Source organism: Dendrobates tinctorius, unplaced genomic scaffold (assembly GCF_039654945.1).
Source record: "Dendrobates tinctorius isolate UK_male_01 unplaced genomic scaffold, ASM3965494v1 ptg000011l, whole genome shotgun sequence".
In the NCBI taxonomy this organism is placed as follows: Eukaryota; Metazoa; Chordata; class Amphibia; order Anura; family Dendrobatidae; genus Dendrobates; species Dendrobates tinctorius.
This window is the reverse complement of record NW_027361679.1, coordinates 53,971,891-53,994,615: the sequence shown is the minus strand read 5'-3', so window position 1 is coordinate 53,994,615 and position 22,725 is coordinate 53,971,891. Positions and strand designations below refer to the sequence as shown.

Below are 22,725 nucleotides of genomic sequence, written 5' to 3'. Positions count from 1 at the left end.
CTAGTTATTTTTTAACAAGAGCAGTAGTCTGTCTTCTGCTAGGGAATTAGAAATGTGATGTCAGGGTTCGTTTTTTGTATTGCTACTGTCAGTGGCTCTTGCAGTACATTTTGGCTTTTCTTATTGAGGTTTATGGATGGTGATTTTGTTATATGTAATTATCCACAGTAATATCTGCTTGTGAATGGACGCTGCAGCATAACATACCGGTACATGCCTCCTTCAGTAGACAAATGTGTTCTTCATTAGGTAGATAAGAGCACTGTGTCATTGAAATGCCTTAATATGCGTAAATGTTGCTAGCCGCAGGAAACCACATTTCCAGGAAGTAGTCAGTTTATTTTTCCCTTTCACCTCCTCGTATTGACTTGGGAATATGGTCCCCAGGGTGTTCTGGGAACATGCTCGCAATAAAAATGTGGGAACGGCAGAAATGGCCTGTGGGTGCACATGTGTCCATATGTTTCCCTTTCTCAGATCGTGGAAAAATAGGCCTGAGAAATTGTGAGCTCTGTGCCAGGCAAGAAGACGGTCTGTGAGAATGACACATCTCCAGTGGTTGTGACATTGGCTAACTAGCAGCAAAACGTGATAAAACCCAGCTGTATGACTGCACAATACGTGCCGACACTTAGCCATTAGGAACTTGTTCATATGAAAAAAAAAATCTTTGAGAAATATGTACTTAAAGGGGTGATTCATGGACCAAAATTTAAAAAAATCACTGACTTAACAACCTAACACTGAAGCACTTCAGGGACAGTTAGAAAGAAACATTGAATTGGAAGGTACTGGGAGAGCCGAAAATAGTGGAGAGCGGGGCAAGCTGGAACTTGGTGCTGAGTGCTAAAGGATAAGGAGATTTCCTTATAGCGGGATGTAAGAAGTTAGAAAAACCAGTATTTTTTTGCAACAAGTATGAATTGTAGACAGAAGACATGGGGAATGTAGAAGTATTTTGGTTGATTTTTAGAATTTGTGGTCCCTGGATAATGTTTTTAGGAATGTAAACTAATCTTTAGTTGAAAAAAGTGAAAAAAGACTCTTATCATGAAAAATAAGTCACAAATTGAATTTTAAGACCTGCATATTAATTGCCTTGATAGAAACAATTCCCTTATGTTAAGTTCCCATGATGAGATGTTTTTGACACTGCTCATTTTCTGCAAAAAAAAGTTCCAGTTATAGTTGCAGCAAACTGTAAGGGATTTAAAGAAATTTCATTCCTACTGTGAGAGTTCTATATCCGCAACCTGTCACATTCTCTTGCGGGTACGCTCAGTTTTATGTGCTGATTTTCCCAGTGAAATGCATTAAAGGGGTATTCCCATCTCCAACATCCTATCCCAGTATGTAGTAGGTGTAATAATAATATTAGTAAATACGTCCAATTAGAAATGTATAGTTTTTCTGATTTGCTATGTCACTTTCCTCATGTGCATGTTCCGCTTTCCTTTCATAAAGGATTCAAGTGATCTCCCTGCTCCTTGTGAATGGTAACATGTACACCCAGCATTTAGAAAAAACTATTTCAATATTGCGTTTAACAGCCTTGCAATAAATGTATAATACAGTATATATTTAAAATATTCTGTAAAGTTGCTGCCAGCTGCTCAGACTAAAGGGGGCTTTACATATAGCGATATCGCTAGCAATATCACTAAATCATCACCGATTTGGTGACGCAGCAGCGATATCGCTATGTGTGATACTTCCGATCGGCTTCCCCGCTGTCTGTCGCTGATCGCGCAGCTCCATTTCTCGTCGGGCGCTTCCTGCTGGGCTTCCTGCTGGCGCCGACGAGCGACGCGTGGACGCGGACGGGAGGACGTTAGGATCGTTGCATGTGAAAGGTAAGTAACAACCGCTGTATCGCTGGTGAGATCTGCCTGTTTGGCAGCTCACTAACGACCATTTAGCGATGCACCAGCGATCCTGATCGGGTCGTATCGCGGTCGGGATCGCTGGTGCATCGCTAAATGTAAAGTGGCCTCAAGTGTGTATGATCCAGCATGAGACACTCTTTCTTGTTCTTGGATAGCCTCCAACTACCATAGAACCCTGTACATAGAATAGTTTAACAGGTTCCATACACAATAAACAGTTTTCTGCTGAATAATGGTGTGGCCGGCAGCTATCTCTCCCAACTCCCCCATACACCGGAGCACACTCTCTGTCGAACACTACTATGTTCTCTACAGGAGAGCCACTGCCAAACTCCTTTAGCGCCTGCTTATCTCACTAGCAGCAAGAAACAAAAAATACCAAATTCTTTTTTACCCTGAAATCTTCTGTGGGGAAAGTTGGGAGGCCACCATACCCATAAAACCGCTGATTTTGACTGGTTTGGCCATTGTTAGTCTAATGTTTAGGTGGGCTTTAAGGCGCTAATATACATTTAGAGAAATTATGAGGGAACTGGGAATAATGGGTCCCGGGCCGATCTGTGATTATTCTGGTCATCTTTTAAAGTTTTATATTTAAATAATTTCTGACTTTACATTAAGTAACTAAAAGACTCTTCTTATTAATTTCAATAGAAATTGCTGTTCATATGTTTAGGCTTTTGAATGTTTTTGTGTTGGTTTTTTTTCCACTAGAGGTTTTCAAAATTGCTTGGTGGGAAAAAAAAGTCAGGTGCACTTTTAAGTGGATCTTGAAGTAAACCTCGCTAAACAGATACTGTCCAATTGGTTGGAAAAAAATGTTTTTAACAAAAACGTTCAATTCATGAAGCGGTTCGGAAAACTAAAAAAAATGGAAATTTCCACAAGCTGTTCCATTGGAAAATTTGTAGTTTTTGACTACCTCAAAAACACTATACACACATAAAAAGTATCATCCGTACTTCCAGGCATGGAGAACAAATGAGACAATTAATTAGCCCCGATCTAGGGCAGTGCACATTTAATTCCTTTGTCTATTTTGCAGCCAGCATCTGATACCAGGATACAAAGAAGCAAAGCAAAGACATAATAAGTCTTTAACTGTAATAAATGTTCAAATATCCTTTTTAATGTGCCACGCTGAAAATCTAATGCAGCATTTCACACCTGTGTTGTAAAGCTGAACATGGGTCTGCTTTCAAGTTATGTTTTGTTGTGCAGAAAAATTCCGTATGCATGTAGATTGGATTTGTTAAAATCTCATCCACGTGCCTTGTGCTGAATTCAAGTGAGGATCTGCAGCATTCCCATCCCAAGTGGAAGCCCTTCATAATGATAAATTAGAAGATGGCACAGTGACCTACACAGATTTATAACCAACTCCACATGACATTCCTTACTTGGTTTCATCAGTGTTTCAATGACCCTCAGGGCTCTTTTGACCTAATCATGAAACATTAGGTCATATTCTACAATAGATAGACATACGGTATATGATTGTAGGTAATATGTTCATTTTTATCCTAAAATTACTTCATCCTAATCTCATAAGTAGGGTTAATCTCTAATATTGGGATGTTCACATACAGTATTCTAAAAATACCTAACCCTAAATGAACAATTAAGATACTATATATAAACCATATTTATCCTCAATAACTGTGCCTATGTTTACTATGTTTCTAAGTCACTATGCCTTATATGTTTAAAAAGTAAAGAAAAGCCTAAAACCTCCAGAAATCTTCACCAGCAGTTCTCACTATGGTCCTACAATATTGTTATTACTAACCTGGTGTCCTTATTCTTTTCTTACAGATGAACTCACAGTGCCTGCACTTTACCCGGGTAGCCCTGAAGTGTGGGCGCCGTACCCCCTCTACCCAGCGGAACTAGCACCTGCTCTACCTCCTCCTGCTTTTACCTATCCCGCTTCACTGCATGCCCAGGTAATTGATACCAATCAGCCACATCCGCACTCTGTATCCCACCTGCCCTCTCCTGGTACCACGGTGCACTCCACACACTAACCACTGTTCTACCAGCTAACTGGCTCACGACAATGGAGGCCAATGATGCCTCACTTGTCCTCACTCATCCTCGGACTGTCTTCATGTGGCGGGATCCCTACATCTCTGATTTGTAAATCAAGAATTAATACCATATCATACTTCTGACTTAACTGATCTGAGGTTTTCCTTACAGATTAACACAGAATTTGTTCATTTGAAATCTAACATCAAATCATTCTAGACACAAGATCTTTCGTAAAATAAAAGATCTTTTGTCCAACTATTGGGTGAAAAATTCAAACACAGTCAGCGTCATTCCAAACTATTGTGGTGCGTCATAAGTCAGCTAAAACGAACATTCGTTCTGAAATATCACCCAATTCATTTTTGTTATAGGTGTTAAGAGGTCCATTTTCATTGTGTATAGCAATCCTGAAGCTTCCCACACATGGTTTGGCCAACAGCATCTCTTCGTATGCATGACTGTTTGGCTCAGTCATACGTACATGTGACTTCAAAGTGGAAAATGGAGAGAGATGCTGCCAGACAGCTCTGGTGGTGGCTTATCTCATGAAAAACAAAAAAAAATATGCATTCATATTAAAACTGCCCTATCCCTACGCTTATCAGATCATACTAGAAAGGAGCTAATCCCACTAATACCGGTAGGTCCAGATAAGTAATGTGTATGGCGGTTTTAAGCCCAAACTACTTCGCTAATGGGAAAGATAAGAAAGGAGAGAGGACTAATTCTTCACGGGAGCATATAACAATTTTTTTTTGTGGCCCTTTAAGGGTTATTAGGGTCTAACTAATCTAAAGTACCACTCCAGCGTTTTTTGTTTTTCTTTTATTTGAGCACTGGAGTGGTGGCACTAATATAAGATCCCTGTCCCTAGTAATATACTTACCTGATGCTGTTTCCAATGCCGCTCCGATCCCGATCTGCCATCTTGGATAGAGATAATGGTGACAAGCATTCAGTATAAGTCTAGGAAATCCTCATTCTGGCCCCGTTCTGGCTCTCATAGACTTACACTGAGATGTGACCTCTGGTTAGCTCAACAAACTGGAGTGGCGCTGATGAAAAATGAAGACTGCTGCTGGGTGCAGGGAACTTACATTAGTGATATCACTCCAGCGCTAAAATTTAAAAAAAACTCTGGAATGATACTTGAAGACTATTAATGGTACATTTTGATACTTAGTTTATATTGATTTTTTAACAAAATGCTGAAATTAAAACAATAGTTCTGCTAGGCCAATACTTAAAGTAACAGAACAGGTTGAAGCAAAGTTACGTCTCACCAAAAAAGTCTGTGCTCGGATATGCATATGTTTATATAAAGCTCATGTCATCCTAGTTTCACTCAACGCTGAACCATATTGGATTACTTGTCATCAAAATGATCGGGTTGCTCCCAAGGCACCAAATAATTGTTTGCAATACAAAGAGAACCAATAGAAAACGCTCAAAGGACAATTAACTTCACCTTTTCTCAAAAGCTAATTTTACATTGGAAACAAGGCCATACTACTTCTGTCAAATATCAAAGGGCTTTACGAGAATCCTTGCTACAAAAGGCCAAATGGACATTTAAAAAATACTTTTAAAGGGAATCTGACAGCACAGAATGACTGTACACAACCAGTTCAGGTGCTTGTTGCATCATGGTGGAGACAATTGTGTGTATATACACCTTCCCACCTGCTTGTTTTCACTCTATCTCCACCCCTTCCCCCCTTCTGTGATTGATAGCTGTGATATGATAAGAGCCAAAAACAGTTGATATAGATGGAAAACAAGCAGGTGGGAAGTTGTACTTAAATGTTTGGCCACGCCATGATGCACTGAGCATCTGTACTTGGTTTGAACAGTCATTCTGTGCTGACAGAGACCTTTTATCTAAAGCTACTGTCACACTTAGCGATGCACCAGCGATCCCGACCAGCGATATGACGCAGTCAGGATCGCTGGTACATCGCTAAGTGGTCGCTAGTGAGCTGCCACACAGGCAGATCTCACCAGCGACATCGCAGCGGTCAGGGGTCGCTACTTACCTGTCACACTAGGCGATCCTGCGTCCTCCCACCTGGCTCCACGCTCGTCACTCGTCTCTCCACAGGAAGCGCCGCAGGAAGCTGACGACGAGAAACAGTCCTGGACGTTCTCGCACGATCAGCGATAACCAGCGGGGGAGCGGGTCGTAGGTAAGTATCACACACAGCGATATTGCTAGCAATATCGCTATAACGTCACAAGTTATAGCGATATTGCTAGCGATATCGCTTAGTGTGACAGGCCCTTCACTCAAAATTGAGTTAAATACGTTGTAAAAATCCCTGTGCCCCCCCCGATTCAGCCAAATATTTCTGTTTTGAGCTGCGTCACTCTATTGCAGAGATATTCACACTTATTTACTTGGAGTGCAGTATGTGAAATCTATGCACTTAGTGCAGCTGGATATTTCTTCAGAATTTTTTCCGGGGGCATGCACTTTCACCCCTCCATTCCAGATGGTGCCAATCACAACTTGGCAGCATCTGAGACTAGTAGATCAGCTGCCGAGCCGTAATTGGCAGCGCTTGGAAGGAAGAGGTGAAAGTGCATGCCGCAGGGAAGATTCTGAAAAAACACCCAGTTTAGCTACAAGCCAAGATTTCACATAGTGCACTCCAAAATCCACAAATGCGAATATTTATACAATGAAGCGACTAGCTTGAAACAGAAAAAAAGCTGCAGAATCAATGGAATGTAGATATTTTTACAAGGTATTTAACTAAATTTTTTTAGCAAGTGACATGTCCTCTTTAACGTCTATATTGTTGCCATCTTGTGAAGGTGCTATGCAACTGCAAGAACAGCAGCAGGTAATGGACAGTACTAGCTACACTTTGTCTAATTTTTCTCTCTACTTCATTGCTATTGGATATAGTATTGTTTTTAAGGTCTCAGTGGTTTGCATTTTGGTAAATCCATGTCAAAAAGAATATTTAAAGATTCAGCTACATATACCGTATCTTCTATATGGATTAGCTTTTGTTGTGACCAATATATATAATGTTTTTTGCTTTTGTGTATAGTGCTGCAGAGCAGTAGTCGAGACTGAGCTCCTGTCCAATTGCGTTCTGGCACTTTACAAGCAAGGGGTGTCCCAGTCCCAGACTGCAGTAGGGTGGGGGAGGTGCATCTCACTAACTTGTAGGCCACAAGCCTCCGCTGCCTCTACGCTTCCATGTTCAGGAGCTACCGCACACAATGCAGGAGACACCAGGTACTTTGCAACAGTCTGACTTTAACTAAATAGTCCAAGTTCATCAGGTGGATACAAGTGGGATGGGGCACCACAATTGACATTTCCTTCCTCTTTAGTACAACCCCTTCTGTTTTGCCACACGTTTATTCTGGGCTACACTCTGGGATTCGTTGTCCACCCTGGCAGTGCACCCGGGACTAGCCACCTGCCCACCATGTAACTCCATGTCCACCAATCTCTTAACATCAGAAGACCAGGCCTGCTTCATGGTATCTGACCTAAGCAATAGACCCCAGACGCTGTTGGAATGTCCATCAAGGATTTTTATTTGGCCTCCCACAGCCCTAAACGTTTGGCCCATGCTGCCCCTAGCAACCCACCCCACCTAATCCTAACATTAACCATTTCCTGTCTACGTGCTAACCTGTTCTATCTCCTATGCTGTCCTAATCTTATCCTATGCTGTACTCATATTATGCGCTAACACTTTACATACTGTACATTACCATAATACATTATATCACATTACATTAAACACACGTTTCTTCACATCTGAAGCCTCACAACGCTATTCACATAGTGTGCCTGTTGTCTTCAGCTTCAGGAACAGGGTAAGACAGTCCACATCCCTACAGCTGTATAGTACCAGAGTTAAATGGAATAGGTAATCATTGACACATCCTTTAATGTACAACATTCGACAGACCGTGACAGATTGAGGCTTATCCTGGTAATTGATATAATGAAATCAAGATCAGTCCAAGTTAATCTTTCACCCACGGTCAAAAAATGTAGATTTTTAGAAATGCGAATCAATGATGCAAAGCTGGGCCAAAATCCAAAAAATGCCTAACATTTGGTAAACTCTGCTAAACTGACATAAAGGACATTTAATCTTAACCTATACAATGGGTCATGCTGTCAAAGCTTCATTATGAAGGATGAGATATTGTATAAATGTACATATGGGCCGATTTATGAATGCGTAGTCCGTCTTCTCTGGGGTGTGTCATCTTGTTTAAATGTAATTGAATATCTCAGAATGGAAACAAGATGATTGCAGATCCCTGTTGGGTTAGCTCAAGACATAGAAAATGATTTCATCTTATGAGCACAGCCAATTTTGTAACCTTAACTGCCATGCTTAGTTTAATGATATGGTCAGATGTATATGAGCCTGAGCCTAGTCATGTATTCGGTGAAATATATAGTTCACAAGCTAATAGCAGCTCCCCCAGACAAGAAGGAATTATTAATACAAAGAGGGAGGCATTTCACCGGGATTTTCAGTATCCCCTCAACTGTGTAACCCTTGACTGCATAACATATAGTGTTATTGTAGTGGTTGGCAGTCGGCCATTAGATTACATCGTGTCTTTCTTGGAGCAGTCTTGGCATGGTGGAATGTGCATTTTCTATTCCTGGTCGTGTTTGTTTTTTTTCCGGTGTGTAAATGGTTATTAAGACAATATATGGGAAATCATTATTGCTCTGCAATAGATGTAATGCAATTCTTAGAATAAAAAGAAAATATTAAAGCACCATTCCACCACATCTTCAACTTCTATTTCTCGCCGTTGTGGTCCCATCTTGTGACCGCAACTTCTAAACTCACCGCAAGTCAGAGGTAACAGTCACACGTGCCCAATGTACAGTAGGTCTATGACAACCAAAACGAGGCTCTTATAGACTTAAAAAGTTACCTCCAGCTCACTCCAGCAAACACTGGGGCATTCAGGGAGGTCACAAACTGCTAGAGACTGACGGAAGCGGCGGCAATAGAAGGTGAAGACGGCAGATGGTAAGTATGAGAGTAGGGGCATGGAATTTAGATTAGAAGCAGCACGCCAGCGCTGCAATAAAGAAAGGGCGCTGGAGTGGTGCTTTAAGTGTTTGCATACTGCAGTGTCCTCAACTTAGGATTTATTTTAGTTGCCTGTATGGTGCCATTAATATCCACAACATTTTACATCCATAGTACATCTTCATCCCTATCCCATTGGGGCTCACTATGACTTTGGAGTGTGGGACAAAACAAGAACATACAAACTCCTTGCAGATGTTGCTCATGCTAGGATTTGAACCCATGTCCCCAACACTCCAAGGCAACAGTGCTAACTAGCATGCTGTCCTCCTCAACTATATGCCGCTAACTGGGGCAGGAGAGTAAATGCATACATGTTCCTTCTGTTCAGCTGTGTGCACTTCCAGCCTCATGGGCATATGACTCTTAGGGTCCCATTTCACATAGCGACGCAACAGCAATCCCGACAATGATACGACCTGTAAGGATCGCTGGTGCGTCGCTACATGGTCGCTAGTAAGCTGCCAAACAGGCAGATCTCTTCAACGACGCAGCAACCATGAAGCGATCCGTATAACGACCTCGGCGGTCGTTGGTACCTTGTCACACAGCAGCTTTTCTGACGACTCCTGCCTGTGTCCCTGAGTTCTGCATCGCCAACACTCGTCGGAGTTAAACACAGCGATGCGCGCTGGCCAGCGGAACGCCGACGATGAAAAAATGGCCCAGGACATTCAAGCACGATCAGCGATATCCAGCGGGGGGAGCGGTCGCTGCTATGTGTCACATGTAGCGAGATCGCTGTTGCATCACAAAATCGTTGACGCTTCAGCGATCTTGCTAGCGATCTCGCTATGTGAGACGGGGCCTTTACACTAGATTTATCATGACTGGCACATCGGATGTCTACAGAAAAGCCAGACCACTACTTTCATAAGTACAAATGTACTCACCTGTTCTCGATAGGTACTTTTAAGCCCTGTTTCCAAGTTTTCTGGATTTTGTGTGACTTTTGGGGTGCGTTACGTGATATGCAATTGATAAACAATATGCATCCCATGCATGCAAATGGAATTCCACAAACCAGTTCACATCCTAATGAAAATTTCCATGCAACAATGGGACACTGTGGTTAAAGGGCCTTTGTGTGACAAGTACCTGCGACCGGCCCCCCTGCTGGATATCGCTGATCGTGCTCGAAGTGCCTGGGCCATTTTTTCCTCATTGGTGTCCCGCTGGCACGACTAGCGACACATGGACGCAGGCGGAAGTCGTCATCATCGCTGCGGTGTGACTGGTAAGAGCGACCGCCGACGAATCGCTGTATCGCTGCTGCATCGCTGTGAGATCTGCCTGTTTGGCAGCTCACTAGTGACCATTTAGCGATGCACCAGCGATCCTGACCGGGTCGTATCGTTGTCAGGATCGCTGGTGCATCACTAAATGTAACGGGACCCTAACCCTTGTGTGGGTGTGCTGAAAACCTGTGGTACATTCACTTCAAATCCACAGTAAGAAATCCAAACAAAACTAAAATGGTAATATGCTATTGCGACATGCGTGAACTTACCCTTAAAACTAAAACTAAATGCAACACTTATTTCCTAATTATGGAGTTTGGGGGGTGGTTAGTACTCAGAGACATAATTATGTACATTCAAAGTACAGGATTTTTTTATGTAAAAATCCTGTCCCATGAGGAGATAGGAGATCTCCTACTTCTAATAAGAATGGCTGCAGCAAGACCATGACAATACTAATATAAATGGCTTGTATCCTAAGTCATACTACAAGACTCGTTAAAGGGTTGATTGTGACTTGTAGGATCGCTACTACCAATAGGTGGCGCTGTAGAGTAAAAGTCCTCTTTCTTTCTGAAGAAGCAATTTGCATATTATTTTCCCAGAGGAGCATTGCACGGCGAATAAGTCTCCTTACCTTGACAAGCCACAGCTGGCATGTCACTCTCCGCAAGGAGAAACGTTACTTCTTAGACCCTAATACTAATATAGTGTTTTCAGAATCTTGCCATACATGTTTCAGATGCAGATGTGATACTTGAATACACTATGAGAAATCTCAGGTTCTGCCAAGTGAATTATACTTGTATACTGTATGACTATTTAAGAATGTTCTCAATAAGTACTTAATGTTTCTAAGAAGTCAGTGAGACACACCTTCTTCTAACAATTTTGTACCTGAACCCATGAGATAAATGGAATTCCAGTAGTTCCAACTCCCCCAAGCTGTCAAGGAAAGCTCATCACTATGTTACATGAACCACATTATTCCCAAAACTAGATTACTGTGAGGGGGATTTACTTACGTCAGTCTTGGGATGTGTATGGAATGAAAACTGCAAAAGGCCCAAAGTTGATATGAAGAGAGCTATAAAAGGAGCCTTTAAAGCCATTAAAGGAAATCTGCCGGAACATTAATAAACTAAAGAAGAGTACAAGTAGGCAATGTGAGCATTAAAAGATCCGTATTTAATGGCAATCAGTCATGCGACAGCGAAAGCACATGTTCACAATCTAGACAAATGTGGCAGTGCGTGCAGCAAGTGGTACACTAAAAAGGCCAAAGGGGACTAGTGAAATGCATAAGGGGCAATCAACATATTGACTTCTGGCCCCCAGATTTTAACATTAATCTGTTTGCATATGTCTGTGAACACTGACTGTGCCCTTATCGGAATCCTCAGATTATTGGAGTTGCTAATTAGTAATAATGCACCCAATGACAAGTACACTTAGTCAAGCCATACTCGGCAACCTGTTAAAAGCAAGTTTTTCTTTTTAGAGTGAAACAAAAATCTCTAATAATAAAGCCTGTCTCCAATTAATTAGTTTAGTTTACATAATATCAGTGTTTTATTAGCACTAGAGGACTACTTGGCATGCCGCCAGTTAGTCCAACCACACCCCCACCACTGATTGGCTGCTTTCTGCCAATGCACAGTGTATACAGAAAGTTGTCAGTGGTGTGGGCGGGGTTACACAGAGCTCTGCATTCAGAGAACTGTTAGATGTGCCAAAGATAAAACTGTTTTTAATCAAATCTGCAGCACCCTGTAAAGTAAGTAACATATTGCTTGAATCAGGGTCTCTGCCCCTACATCGCGCTGCTCTCAAATGAGATAGTAAAAACCTGTAGAATTGTTGTCATTACACATTGGCTAAACATTTCTTGTAAATTCTGCCTTTATCAATTCAGTTTTATTATGATTTATCTTATATCCAATATTCTACCATGCAACCCTCATGTTTTCCATCTGATATCCATGTACATTATGTTTTTAGCAGTAGATATGTACTAATGTTGATCATAGCCATGATTATAGAGGGTCATTCATGGATCTGACAATAAAGATGAAGATGTCCTTCATTGGCCTGAGACATCTGTATGAGCATTCCCCATAAATAATATACAGTTCAGTGAACAGGATGAAAGGACTGTGGCAGGGCTAAGGGTCGTGTAATCGATGGGAGATATGTGTCTCATAAATGGCTTGTCTCTATAATGTAAGGCAGAAGTAAAGCATAACAGATATTGTTATTGTTTTTGTTTGAAGGACCTGTGGTGAGGTCACAGTCAGGTGACCAGTCAGCTGCTGGGAACGTGGGTGTGGCTACAGCCTTATAATGTGGCCTGCTCCTGAACCAAGGAGTTGTGTGTGGGGAGGACTAAACCTCCCATGTGTGCTGAGACTCCTGCTCTGAGTCTACAACTACGGACATTGTGTTATTTTGCCTGAGCTAAAAGGCTATTTGTTTGCTGTTACGTTGCCTTGTGCGTTTATGCCGTGAATAAACTGCAAGCACTGTGGAAGAACCTGTCTCACATTTGTCTCCCGCTGCACCTAAGCGAGCCACATCCCCACAATTGGTGGTACACGTGCGGGCAGCGGTCCCAGCAGAGACTTGAGACAGTTGCTGCATGTCCTGGGTGAAGTTTGCAGCGGGGCAACAAGCATTGCCTGGAATCATGGAGGACCTCATGAAACACCTGGTCCAGTCCCAGGCACTGCAGCAGGAAACCAACAAGCTGTTGTTACAGCAGATCCAGCAAAGCCAGCAGGAGCAGCGGCAGCAGTTCCAGCAAAGCCAGCAGGAGCAGCGGCAGCAGTTCCAGCAAAGCCAGCAGGAACAACGGCAGCAGATGCAGCTTCTGGCAACCGCCATCCAGGAGGGCAGGACGAGCGCCCCAACCCCAGGTCGGGCTGATGCCACCGACGTCGAGAAGGCGGTAAGACGCGCATTACAAAAAATGACCCCTGAGGATGATGTGGAGGCCTTCCTGACGGTGTTTGAGAGGGTGGCTGAGAGGGAAAAACTTCAGCCAGAGCGGTGGGCGGAGGTACTGGCCCCTTACCTAACGGGGGAGCCCCAGAAGGCGTACTTTGACCTGACGGTACAAGATGCCAGAGAGTATCCCAAATTAAAAGCGGAAATTCTCGCCCGCTTGGGGGTAACAATGACTACCAGGGCACAGAGAGTGCATCGTTGGGCCTATCACCGGGACAAACCCCCGCGCTCCCAAATGTTTGACCTGTTGCACCTGGTCCAGAAATGGCTGCAGCCAGAGTCGGCTTCCCCTGCACAGATGGTAGAGCGAGTTGTGATGGATCGGTTTGTGCATTCTCTGCCGAGACCTCTACAGACTTGGGTTGCCCAGGGTGATCCCCAAAATGCTGATGAACTGGTTGGGCTGGTCGAGAGATACCAGGGGATGGAAGGTTCCTTGGGGAAGCAGCCCATTCCATATTGGGGGTCCCAGCAGGGGGCGGAGTCACAAAAAGGGGTGGTGCGTCCAAGGTCAAAAGGGGCGGGGGAGGCGGTGCCCAAGGTCCCCTCGGGTGTTATTTGCTGGAAGTGTCATGGGCCAGGACATATAGCGGCCCGTTGTCCCCAGACCACCGAGCAGATGGACTGCAGCATGGGACGCCGTAGTTCATACTACGCATATCCAGCTTGCAGTGTGAACTCGCTACCTAACAAGGGGCCACAAGCGTGTCCCGTGAAGGTGAACGGTCGAGCAGTAATGGCGCTTCTGGACTCCGGGAGCTTGGTGACCCTTGTGAGGGCCAGTTTTCCTCTAAACATACTCCCGGGTAAAAAGATTGGTGTTCGGTGCATACATGGCGATGCAAAGGACTACCCTATGGCTAGGGTGAAGATTGAAACGGCGCATGGCACCGAGTCGCATGAAGTTGGCGTTGTTCGAGACTTGTTGCATCCCATAATTATTGGCCGGGATTTCTGTCTGTTTTGGGATCTGTGGGGGATGGGTTCTGAGTGTGCTAGCAAGAGCAGGGAACCAATCCACCCCACTGAGGTATCGCCACCACCAGAGGCAGACGAGTTCCCTTTATGTGTCCTTGTTGGGGATGAAGAGGAAGGGTCCCCTGTACCTGACATCCCGGAGTTAGGGGTGGCCGGGGAGAATTTTGGGACTGCCCAACATAGGGACCCCACACTAAGGGAAGCCTTTAACAATGTCACCGTCATTAATGGGGTTGCACAAGAGCCGGGAGCAGACACAAGGTTTCCCCATTTTATGTTGAGTGGGGAATTGTTGTACCGGGTCACGAAAATAAGGGAGGAGGTGGCAGAGCAGTTAATAGTACCAGGCCCCTATAGACGAAAAGTGTTGGACATGGCCCATTCACACATCTTGGGGGGACACCTGGGGGTGGAAAAAACCCAGGAACGGATTGTACAGAGGTTCTATTGGCCTGGGTGTCACCGGGAAATAGTAAACTATTGCAGGTCCTGCCCGACATGTCAGTTAACTGCCCCCACATCTCATTTTCGGAACCCTCTTGTGCCACTGCCCATTATTGAGGTGCCATTTGAGAGAATTGCCATGGACTTGGTCGGTCCCTTAGTTAAATCAGCTCGGGGCCATCAGTATATATTAGTCATCCTGGACTATGCCACACGCTATCCTGAGGCCATTCCCCTGAGAAACTCCTCTGCGAAGAGTATAGCCCGTGAGCTGGTCCATGTGTTTTCCCGGACGGGTTTGCCGAAGGAGATCCTGACCGACCAGGGGACACCTTTTATGAGCAAGGTGATGAGAGAATTGTGCAGAGTCTTGCAAATTTCCCAGCTGAGGACTTCAGTGTACCATCCACAGTCAGATGGCCTTGTTGAGAGGTTTAACAAGACCCTGAAGAGCATGCTGAGAAAAGTCATAGAGGAAGATGGTAGAGACTGGGATTGTCTCTTACCGTATTTACTGTTTTCTATCCGTGAAGTTCCCCAGGCCTCCACGGGGTTCTCCCCCTTCGAGCTTCTGTACGGCCGGCATCCGCGAGGTCTCCTAGATATAGCCAAGGAAACCTGGGAAGCCGAAGTCACGCCCCACAGAAGCGTCATTGAGCATGTGGCACTGATGCAGCAGAGGGTTGCAAAGGTGATGCCCATTGTTAAAGAACATCTCCGCCAGGCACAAGAGGCTCAGGCCAGGGTCTACAACCGGTCAGCCAGAGTGAGGCAGTTCAATCCGGGAGACCGAGTTCTCGTGCTAATCCCGACGGTGGAAAGTAAGTTCTTGGCCAAGTGGCAAGGGCCATATGAGGTGGTGGAGAAACTGGGAGACGTAAACTACAAGATCCACCAACCCGGAAGACGGAAGCCATACCAGGTTTACCATGTTAACCTTATCAAGCCGTGGCAAGATAGAGAGCCAGCGGTAACTCCGTGCTTGCTGGGCAACCTAGAAGGGGAGGTTGGAGCCGTTACCATAGCGGAGACTCTATCGAAGGTCCAGAAGCAGCAGTGCCGGGAGTTACTCCAGAAAAACCGGGACCTGTTCTCAGAGTTGCCGGGGTGCACGAAGGTGGTGGAGCACGAAATTCTGACCGAGCCACATGTGCGGGTGAACGTGAAACCATATCGTATTCCTGAGGCCCGGCGAGAGGTAATCTCCAAGGAGGTGCAGCGTATGTTGAAGCTCGGGGTCATTGAGGAATCCAAGAGCGGCTGGTCGAGCCCGATTGTCCTGGTCCCAAAACCTGATGGTGAATGGAGGTTCTGCAACGATTACCGGAAGCTGAATGAGGTCTCCAAGTTCGACGCTTATCCCATGCCACGCGTTGATGAGCTCATCGAGAGACTTGGACCTGCCAGGTACATAACCACTTTGGATCTGACCAAGGGATATTGGCAGATCCCCATGGCACAGGAAGCCAAGGAGAAGACGGCATTCTCCACACCAGACGGGTGCTTCCAGTATGTCCGGATGCCGTTTGGCCTACAGGGAGCTCCAGCAACCTTCCAGAGGGCGATGGATAGAATCCTTGCACCTCATAAGCTATACGCTGCTGCATACCTGGATGATATCGTCATCTTTACCCCGGACTGGGAGACTCACCTGGAAAAGGTCCAAGCAGTGTTTGACGCTCTAAGAGAGGCAGGGTTTACAATAAACCCGAAGAAGTGTGCCTTGGGGAGAGAAGAAGCCAAGTACCTCGGATATGTAGTGGGGCGTGGCGAGATCAAACCCCAAATCAATAAAGTGGAGGCAATTCAAACATGGCCGAGACCTCTGTCAAAGAAGCAAGTTAAAGCCTTCCTGGGGATTGTGGGATATTACAGGAGGTTTATCCCAAACTTTGCCACAATGGCTGCACCTCTAACTGATCTGCTTAAAGGGACAAAGTCAGTGATGGTCAGCTGGTCCGAAGAAGCAGAGTCAGCCTTCCAAGAAATGAAGGGAGCGCTTTGTAAGCAACCCGTTTTGGTGGCCCCAGACTTTAAACGTGAATTTGTCCTCCAGACAGATGCCTCAGATGTCGGGGTAGGAGCTGTCCTTTCCCAAGAGATACGTGGGGAGGAGCATCCTGTTCTCTACTTGAGTAGGAAGTTGACTTCTTGTGAGAGAAATTACTCAGTTGTAGAGAAGGAGTGTTTGGCCATAAAATGGGCAGTGGACACATTACGGTACTACCTGGTGGGACGGAAGTTTAGGTTAATATCCGACCATGCCCCACTCAGGTGGATGAGGGAAACCAAGGGCAAGAATGCTAGGGTCACCCGCTGGTTCTTAGCCCTACAAGACTTCAGCTTCCATGTAGAGCATAGGGCCGGGAAGCTACATGGGAATGCCGATGCCCTCTCCAGAATCCCTTGCCTGGTAGGTGAAAGTGCCAAGCCCCACGGCTTTAGGCAGAGGGGGGAGGTATGTGGCAGGGCTAAGGGTCGTGTAATCGATGGGAGATATGTGTCTCATAAATGGCTTGTCTCTATAATGTAAGGCAGAAGTAAAGCATAACAGATATTGTTATTGTTTTTGTTTGAAGGACCTGTGGTGAGGTCACAGTCAGGTGACCAGTCAGCTGCTGGGAACGTGGGTGTGGCTACAGCCTTATAATGTGGCCTGCTCCTGAACCAAGGAGTTGTGTATGGGGAGGACTAAACCTCCCATGTGTGCTGAGACTCCTGCTCTGAGTCTACAACTACGGACATTGTGTTATTTTGCCTGAGCTAAAAGGCTATTTGTTTGCTGTTACGTTGCCTTGTGCGTTTATGCCGTGAATAAACTGCAAGCACTGTGGAAGAACCTGTCTCACATTTGTCTCCCGCTGCACCTAAGCGAGCCACATCCCCACAGGACGATGACAAAAACACAGATACAAGGTCATTTTTCTTTATATAAAAAAAAGAGACAATAAGGCACTCCCTAAGAACCTCCTGACAAAGTCTCCACTCGCTAGATTCATGTCTGCCTTAAGACTAGAAGTTGTTCACAGAAGGAAAGGCTGAACAATGGTCTATTGTGGGAAAGCTGAAGTTATGTGACCACTGATCCGTGGTGCTCTGACCTACCTGTGACCTTTCCCAGGAAACTATGGTTAGATATTAATGGATTTAATGATAATGCAACTCGTTCTATATATTGAAATAGCTAATGGTAACCAAAATATAGATATGATCTACAGGAGATACTAATGGCCTATTTATACCCAAATACTCACCTAATGTTGTATATTACTTACACATACTGCATAAAATTCTGTTGTTTTGTGTCTGATCTTACAGTCTATACTTATCAGGAGCAAAAAAAAAATTTCATTCCAGATTTAAGTAGGATGTAAGCCCTGAGCACAAGGGAAGCAATGTCAAATAGATAATATCCATTTGCTGCATGGTCCATAATAAAATCATAGTGGCAAAGGCCACTATCTAGTGCTGCATGGAAAACTATGTATGGAGTGAGAAGGCAGTAGGGTTGGATGGAGCTAGAGTACGATATCAGCTCTGAGGATTGGTGGGAATGTGTGATGGAGCCAATGGAAGTGGTCATTGTCTGTTCAAAATCTGTGAACTCCAGTGAGCCACCATGGGTGGTTATATTCTGAAACACCAGCCTTAGGGTACCGTTACACCTAGCGATGGACCAGCGATCCCGACCAGCGATATGACGCGGTCAGGATCGCTGGTGCATCGCTAGGTGGTCGCTAGTGAGCTGCCACACAGGCAGATCTCACCAGCGACATCGCTGGGGACGGGGATCGCTACTTACCTGTCAGACGCGGCGATTCTGCGTCCTCCCGCCCGGCTCCACGCATCGCTCGTCGGCGCCACAGGAAGCGCCGCAGGAAGTGGCCAACGAGGAATGGTCCAGCAGCTTCTCGCGCGATCAGCGATAACCAGCGGGGTAGCCGGTCGGAGGTAAGTATCACATGCAGCGATATCGCTAGCAATATCGCTGCAACGTCACAAAATCGGTGACTTTACAGCGATATTGCTAGCGATATCGCAGTGTGTAACGGGGGCTTTAGATATCAAAGAGCTTTCACAATGCAATGCTTATTGCTTAAGAATTAGATCTCCTAACTGATGAGGCTGGTGTACTTTTTCCTTTAAAACCCTTGAAAGAATATATGTATAATCCTGATATTAAAATGAGCAATTTATGAGTCCTTCTATAGAGTGAGCGAGCTCATGAATCTGATTGTATTCCATCCCCACTCACCTAGCCTGACTGACAGCTGTAGCTTGTACTGAGCAATGGGAGATCTCAGCAGCTGAAGGGACACTAAGGAGTTATCACTCAGGATCAGTGGGTGGAAATTCAGAAGGAGGGAGAAAGGACAGAGAAGAACTGTCAAGCTGGGTGGGTTAAGATTGAAGTTAAACTTTCATAAATTATTATACATCCATTCTGACATGAATCTTCAATGTTAGTACCCTAGCGCCATCTGGACTAAGAGATTAATTTAACAGGTGAGCCTTAATATACCTCTCCAACATTCCAGATCCAGTGGGACAATCTCGAATTTTAGGAATGGTCCCACTTTTCCAGGAAGTCAGGGGTATGTCCAACTTCAGTTGTATGTGCCCTGAGCAAGACACACAGGCAAGTAGGATGCTTGTTTTAATGCATCATACTGTGTATAGGAAGGTGGGACACTAAGGTATCACACTGTGTATGGGGAAGAGGGGGGATTGTTTTAAGAATCATAGTTCTTTGGGGTGGGGACTGTGAGCGGCATTCTAATGTGTATGGGGGCTGTGCTGCGAATCATACTGTGTGTGTGGGGAAACATACTTTGGGGGCATCATACAGTTTATATTGTACTGTTTGTACTGTGGGAATCATACTGTGTGAAGGGCGACTGTGGAGGCACCGTGTAACAACTGGATAACTTCCTTCTTCCCCCAATCAGATGGTCAAAAGATGGACACATTTTAGCATCCATACTGTGCCCACAATTTCGAACTTGACCTCAGATTTAATAATCTAAACTCAGTATATTGGGGTTCTGTAAAGCTATTTGTGGGTGTCTAGCTACAAACCTGAATGTTCATATATTGTAGCATATTTCATATATTATAGCATAGTACATCGTTTACACATGCTCACTTTATCTACAGTTGTATGAAAAAGTGTTTGCCCCTTCCTGATTTCCTATTCTTTTGCATGTGTCACGGAGTGACTGACCAGTGCGACACGACCCAACAATTGGTCGGTTATGAAACAGCAAAACAAACAAGGGAACACCGGAGACACAATTACAGCGGTGGGCCCTGCGAAAGGGAACGGGGAATGGACACCTCCTGCACACTCCTAAGGCTGCACCCTGGTCTATCCTGACGTCCCTATATGGCTTTTTCAAACCGTCACCTAGCAGGATACCTTAAGCCCTCGTTTTCCCTGCACCTATCCCTAAGTAGGGAATTGGCAAGTGTGGACACTGGTCCCTCCGCTGCACTAATACAACACCAAGGGTAGATATGACAAACAAGGTAAAGACAACCAACGCTTAGCTTTCTGCTGTAAAGCACTGCACAGCAGGATCACGACACCAGATTCACCATGAACAGCTGAGGCACCACCACTCCCAGCAAGCTCCTTCTCCCAGAGTGGTCACTGCAGAATGACCTCTAACACCAATGGTCAGCTAATGCATCAGGTGATCTTTTAAAGGAAGGCAGGAGTGGTCACCACCTGCATCAGCAAATTCAGCAGCAATGTAATTACACCAGCGGCCACTGGGGGGGAAAAAACTGATATTAACCACCGATGGCCTGAAAGGAGAAAAGTTTTAATGTGAGAATCCAGATCTGCCATGGATCCAAAAGTGGATCATGACAGCATGTTTGTCACACTAAATGTTTCAGATCACCAAACAAATTTAAATAGACAAAGATAACACAAGTAAACACAAAATGCAGTTTTTAATGAAGGTCTTTATTATTAAGGGAAAAAGATATCCAAACCTACAGGGCCCTGTGTGAAAAAGTGATTGTCCCCACCCCTTAAAATATAAATTAACTCTGGCTTATCACATATTTGGGAAGCGGATATCAAATTCCCTAGCCACATGCAGGCCTGATTACTGCCCTGTTCTCAATCAAGAAATCACTTACATAGGACCTGCCTGACAATGTGACGTAGACCAAAAAAATCATCAAAAGCTAGACATCATACTGCGATTCAAATAAATTTTGGAACAAATGAGAAACAAAGTAATTGAGAGCTATCAGTATGGAAAAAGTTATAAAGCCTTTTTAGAATAGGAAGTAGATAAGGGCAAACACTTCTTTACACAGTTGTAGATTATTTTATCCTAATATTTGTATTGTATTAGAAAAAAAGGTGGCAAATATAATAGGTACAAACAACTATTTTGCTGGGATCATAGGGATATGGAAAGGTAGCATAAAAATAAAACACCAGTATTTTGAATGGCACATAATAGTTGTTGAACATTGTTAGCGATGTAACATTGAAGTCGAGAAGCTTTAGGTATATCAGAAATAGTCTGCTATTACAAAGTCTATGAAGAGGAGGATGAATGAACTCATGGAGATCAACATCCGACACTGTGGAGACACCATCACGTGTTTCTCAACGCAGTGATTCTAGAGCACTGCCCCCATCCCTTATGGGAAATATGTAAAACATGCAAAACAGAAGCCGCGGAGACACCATCACGTGTTTCTCAACGCAAGCAATGACCAGCCAGGTCTTTGCCCGGGAAGGAACAACCACGGGAAGGGCAGTCTCCAATGAAGGAAACCACCTATGCCAAAACATGGTATCCATCCACATACAGCTGTTTCGGGGTATTGCCCCTCATCAGTGTGGAGTAGGAAACTGGCTGGTAGGAGCAATGCCTAGTAAAAAGACTATGAAGAGGAGGATGAATGAACTCATGGAGATCAACATCCGACACTGCGGAGACACCATCACGTGTTTCTCAACGCAGTGATTCTAGAGCACTGCCCACATCCCTTATGGGAAATATGTAAAACATGCAAAACAGAAGCCGCGGAGACACCATCACGTGTTTCTCAACGCAAGCAATGACCAGCCAGGTCTTTGCCCGGGAAGGAACAACCACGGGAAGGGCAGTCTCCAATGAAGGAAACCACCTATGCCAAAACATGGTATCCATCCACATACAGCTGTTTCGGGGTATTGCCCCTCATCAGTGTGGAGTAGGAAACTGGCTGGTAGGAGCAATGCCTAGTAAAAAGACTATGAAGAGGAGGATGAATGAACTCATGGAGATCAACATCCGACACTGCGGAGACACCATCACGTGTTTCTCAACGCAGTGATTCTAGAGCACTGCCCCCATCCCTTATGGGAAATATGTAAAACATGCAAAACAGAAGCCGCGGAGACACCATCACGTGTTTCTCAACGCAAGCAATGACCAGCCAGGTCTTTGCCCGGGAAGGAACAACCACGGGAAGGGCAGTCTCCAATGAAGGAAACCACCTATGCCAAAACATGGTATCCATCCACATACAGCTGTTTCGGGGTATTGCCCCTCATCAGTGTGGAGTAGGAAACTGGCTGGTAGGAGCAATGCCTAGTAAAAAGACTATGAAGAGGAGGATGAATGAACTCATGGAGATCAACATCCGACACTGCGGAGACACCATCACGTGTTTCTCAACGCAGTGATTCTAGAGCACTGCCCCCATCCCTTATGGGAAATATGTAAAACATGCAAAACAGAAGCCGCGGAGACACCATCACGTGTTTCTCAACGCAAGCAATGACCAGCCAGGTCTTTGCCCGGGAAGGAACAACCACGGGAAGGGCAGTCTCCAATGAAGGAAACCACCTATGCCAAAACATGGTATCCATCCACATACAGCTGTTTCAGGGTATTGCCCCTCATCAGTGTGGAGTAGGAAACTGGCTGGTAGGAGCAATGCCTAGTAAAAAGACTATGAAGAGGAGGATGAATGAACTCATGAAGATCAACATCCGACACTGCGGAGACACCATCAAGTGTT

At 44.8% G+C, this 22,725-nt stretch overlaps 1 protein-coding gene across 4 annotated transcripts in view; it reads left to right on the top strand.

Annotated features, from left to right (window-relative positions):
* Nucleotides 1–22,725, top strand: part of RBPMS (RNA binding protein, mRNA processing factor) — a 277,355-nt gene that overhangs the window by 193,254 nt on the left and 61,376 nt on the right. For 2 of the 4 annotated variants that reach the window (XR_012219785.1, XM_073542409.1), the window contains exon 6: nucleotides 3,702–3,832. The exons of the other annotated variants lie outside the window; for them this stretch is intronic. Coding sequence is in view for 1 of the 2 variants with exons in the window: in XM_073542409.1 (XP_073398510.1) it covers nucleotides 3,702–3,832 (131 nt within the window). In the remaining variant the exon portion in view is untranslated. The remainder of the gene's footprint in view (nucleotides 1–3,701; nucleotides 3,833–22,725) is intronic. 4 annotated transcript variants of the gene reach the window in all.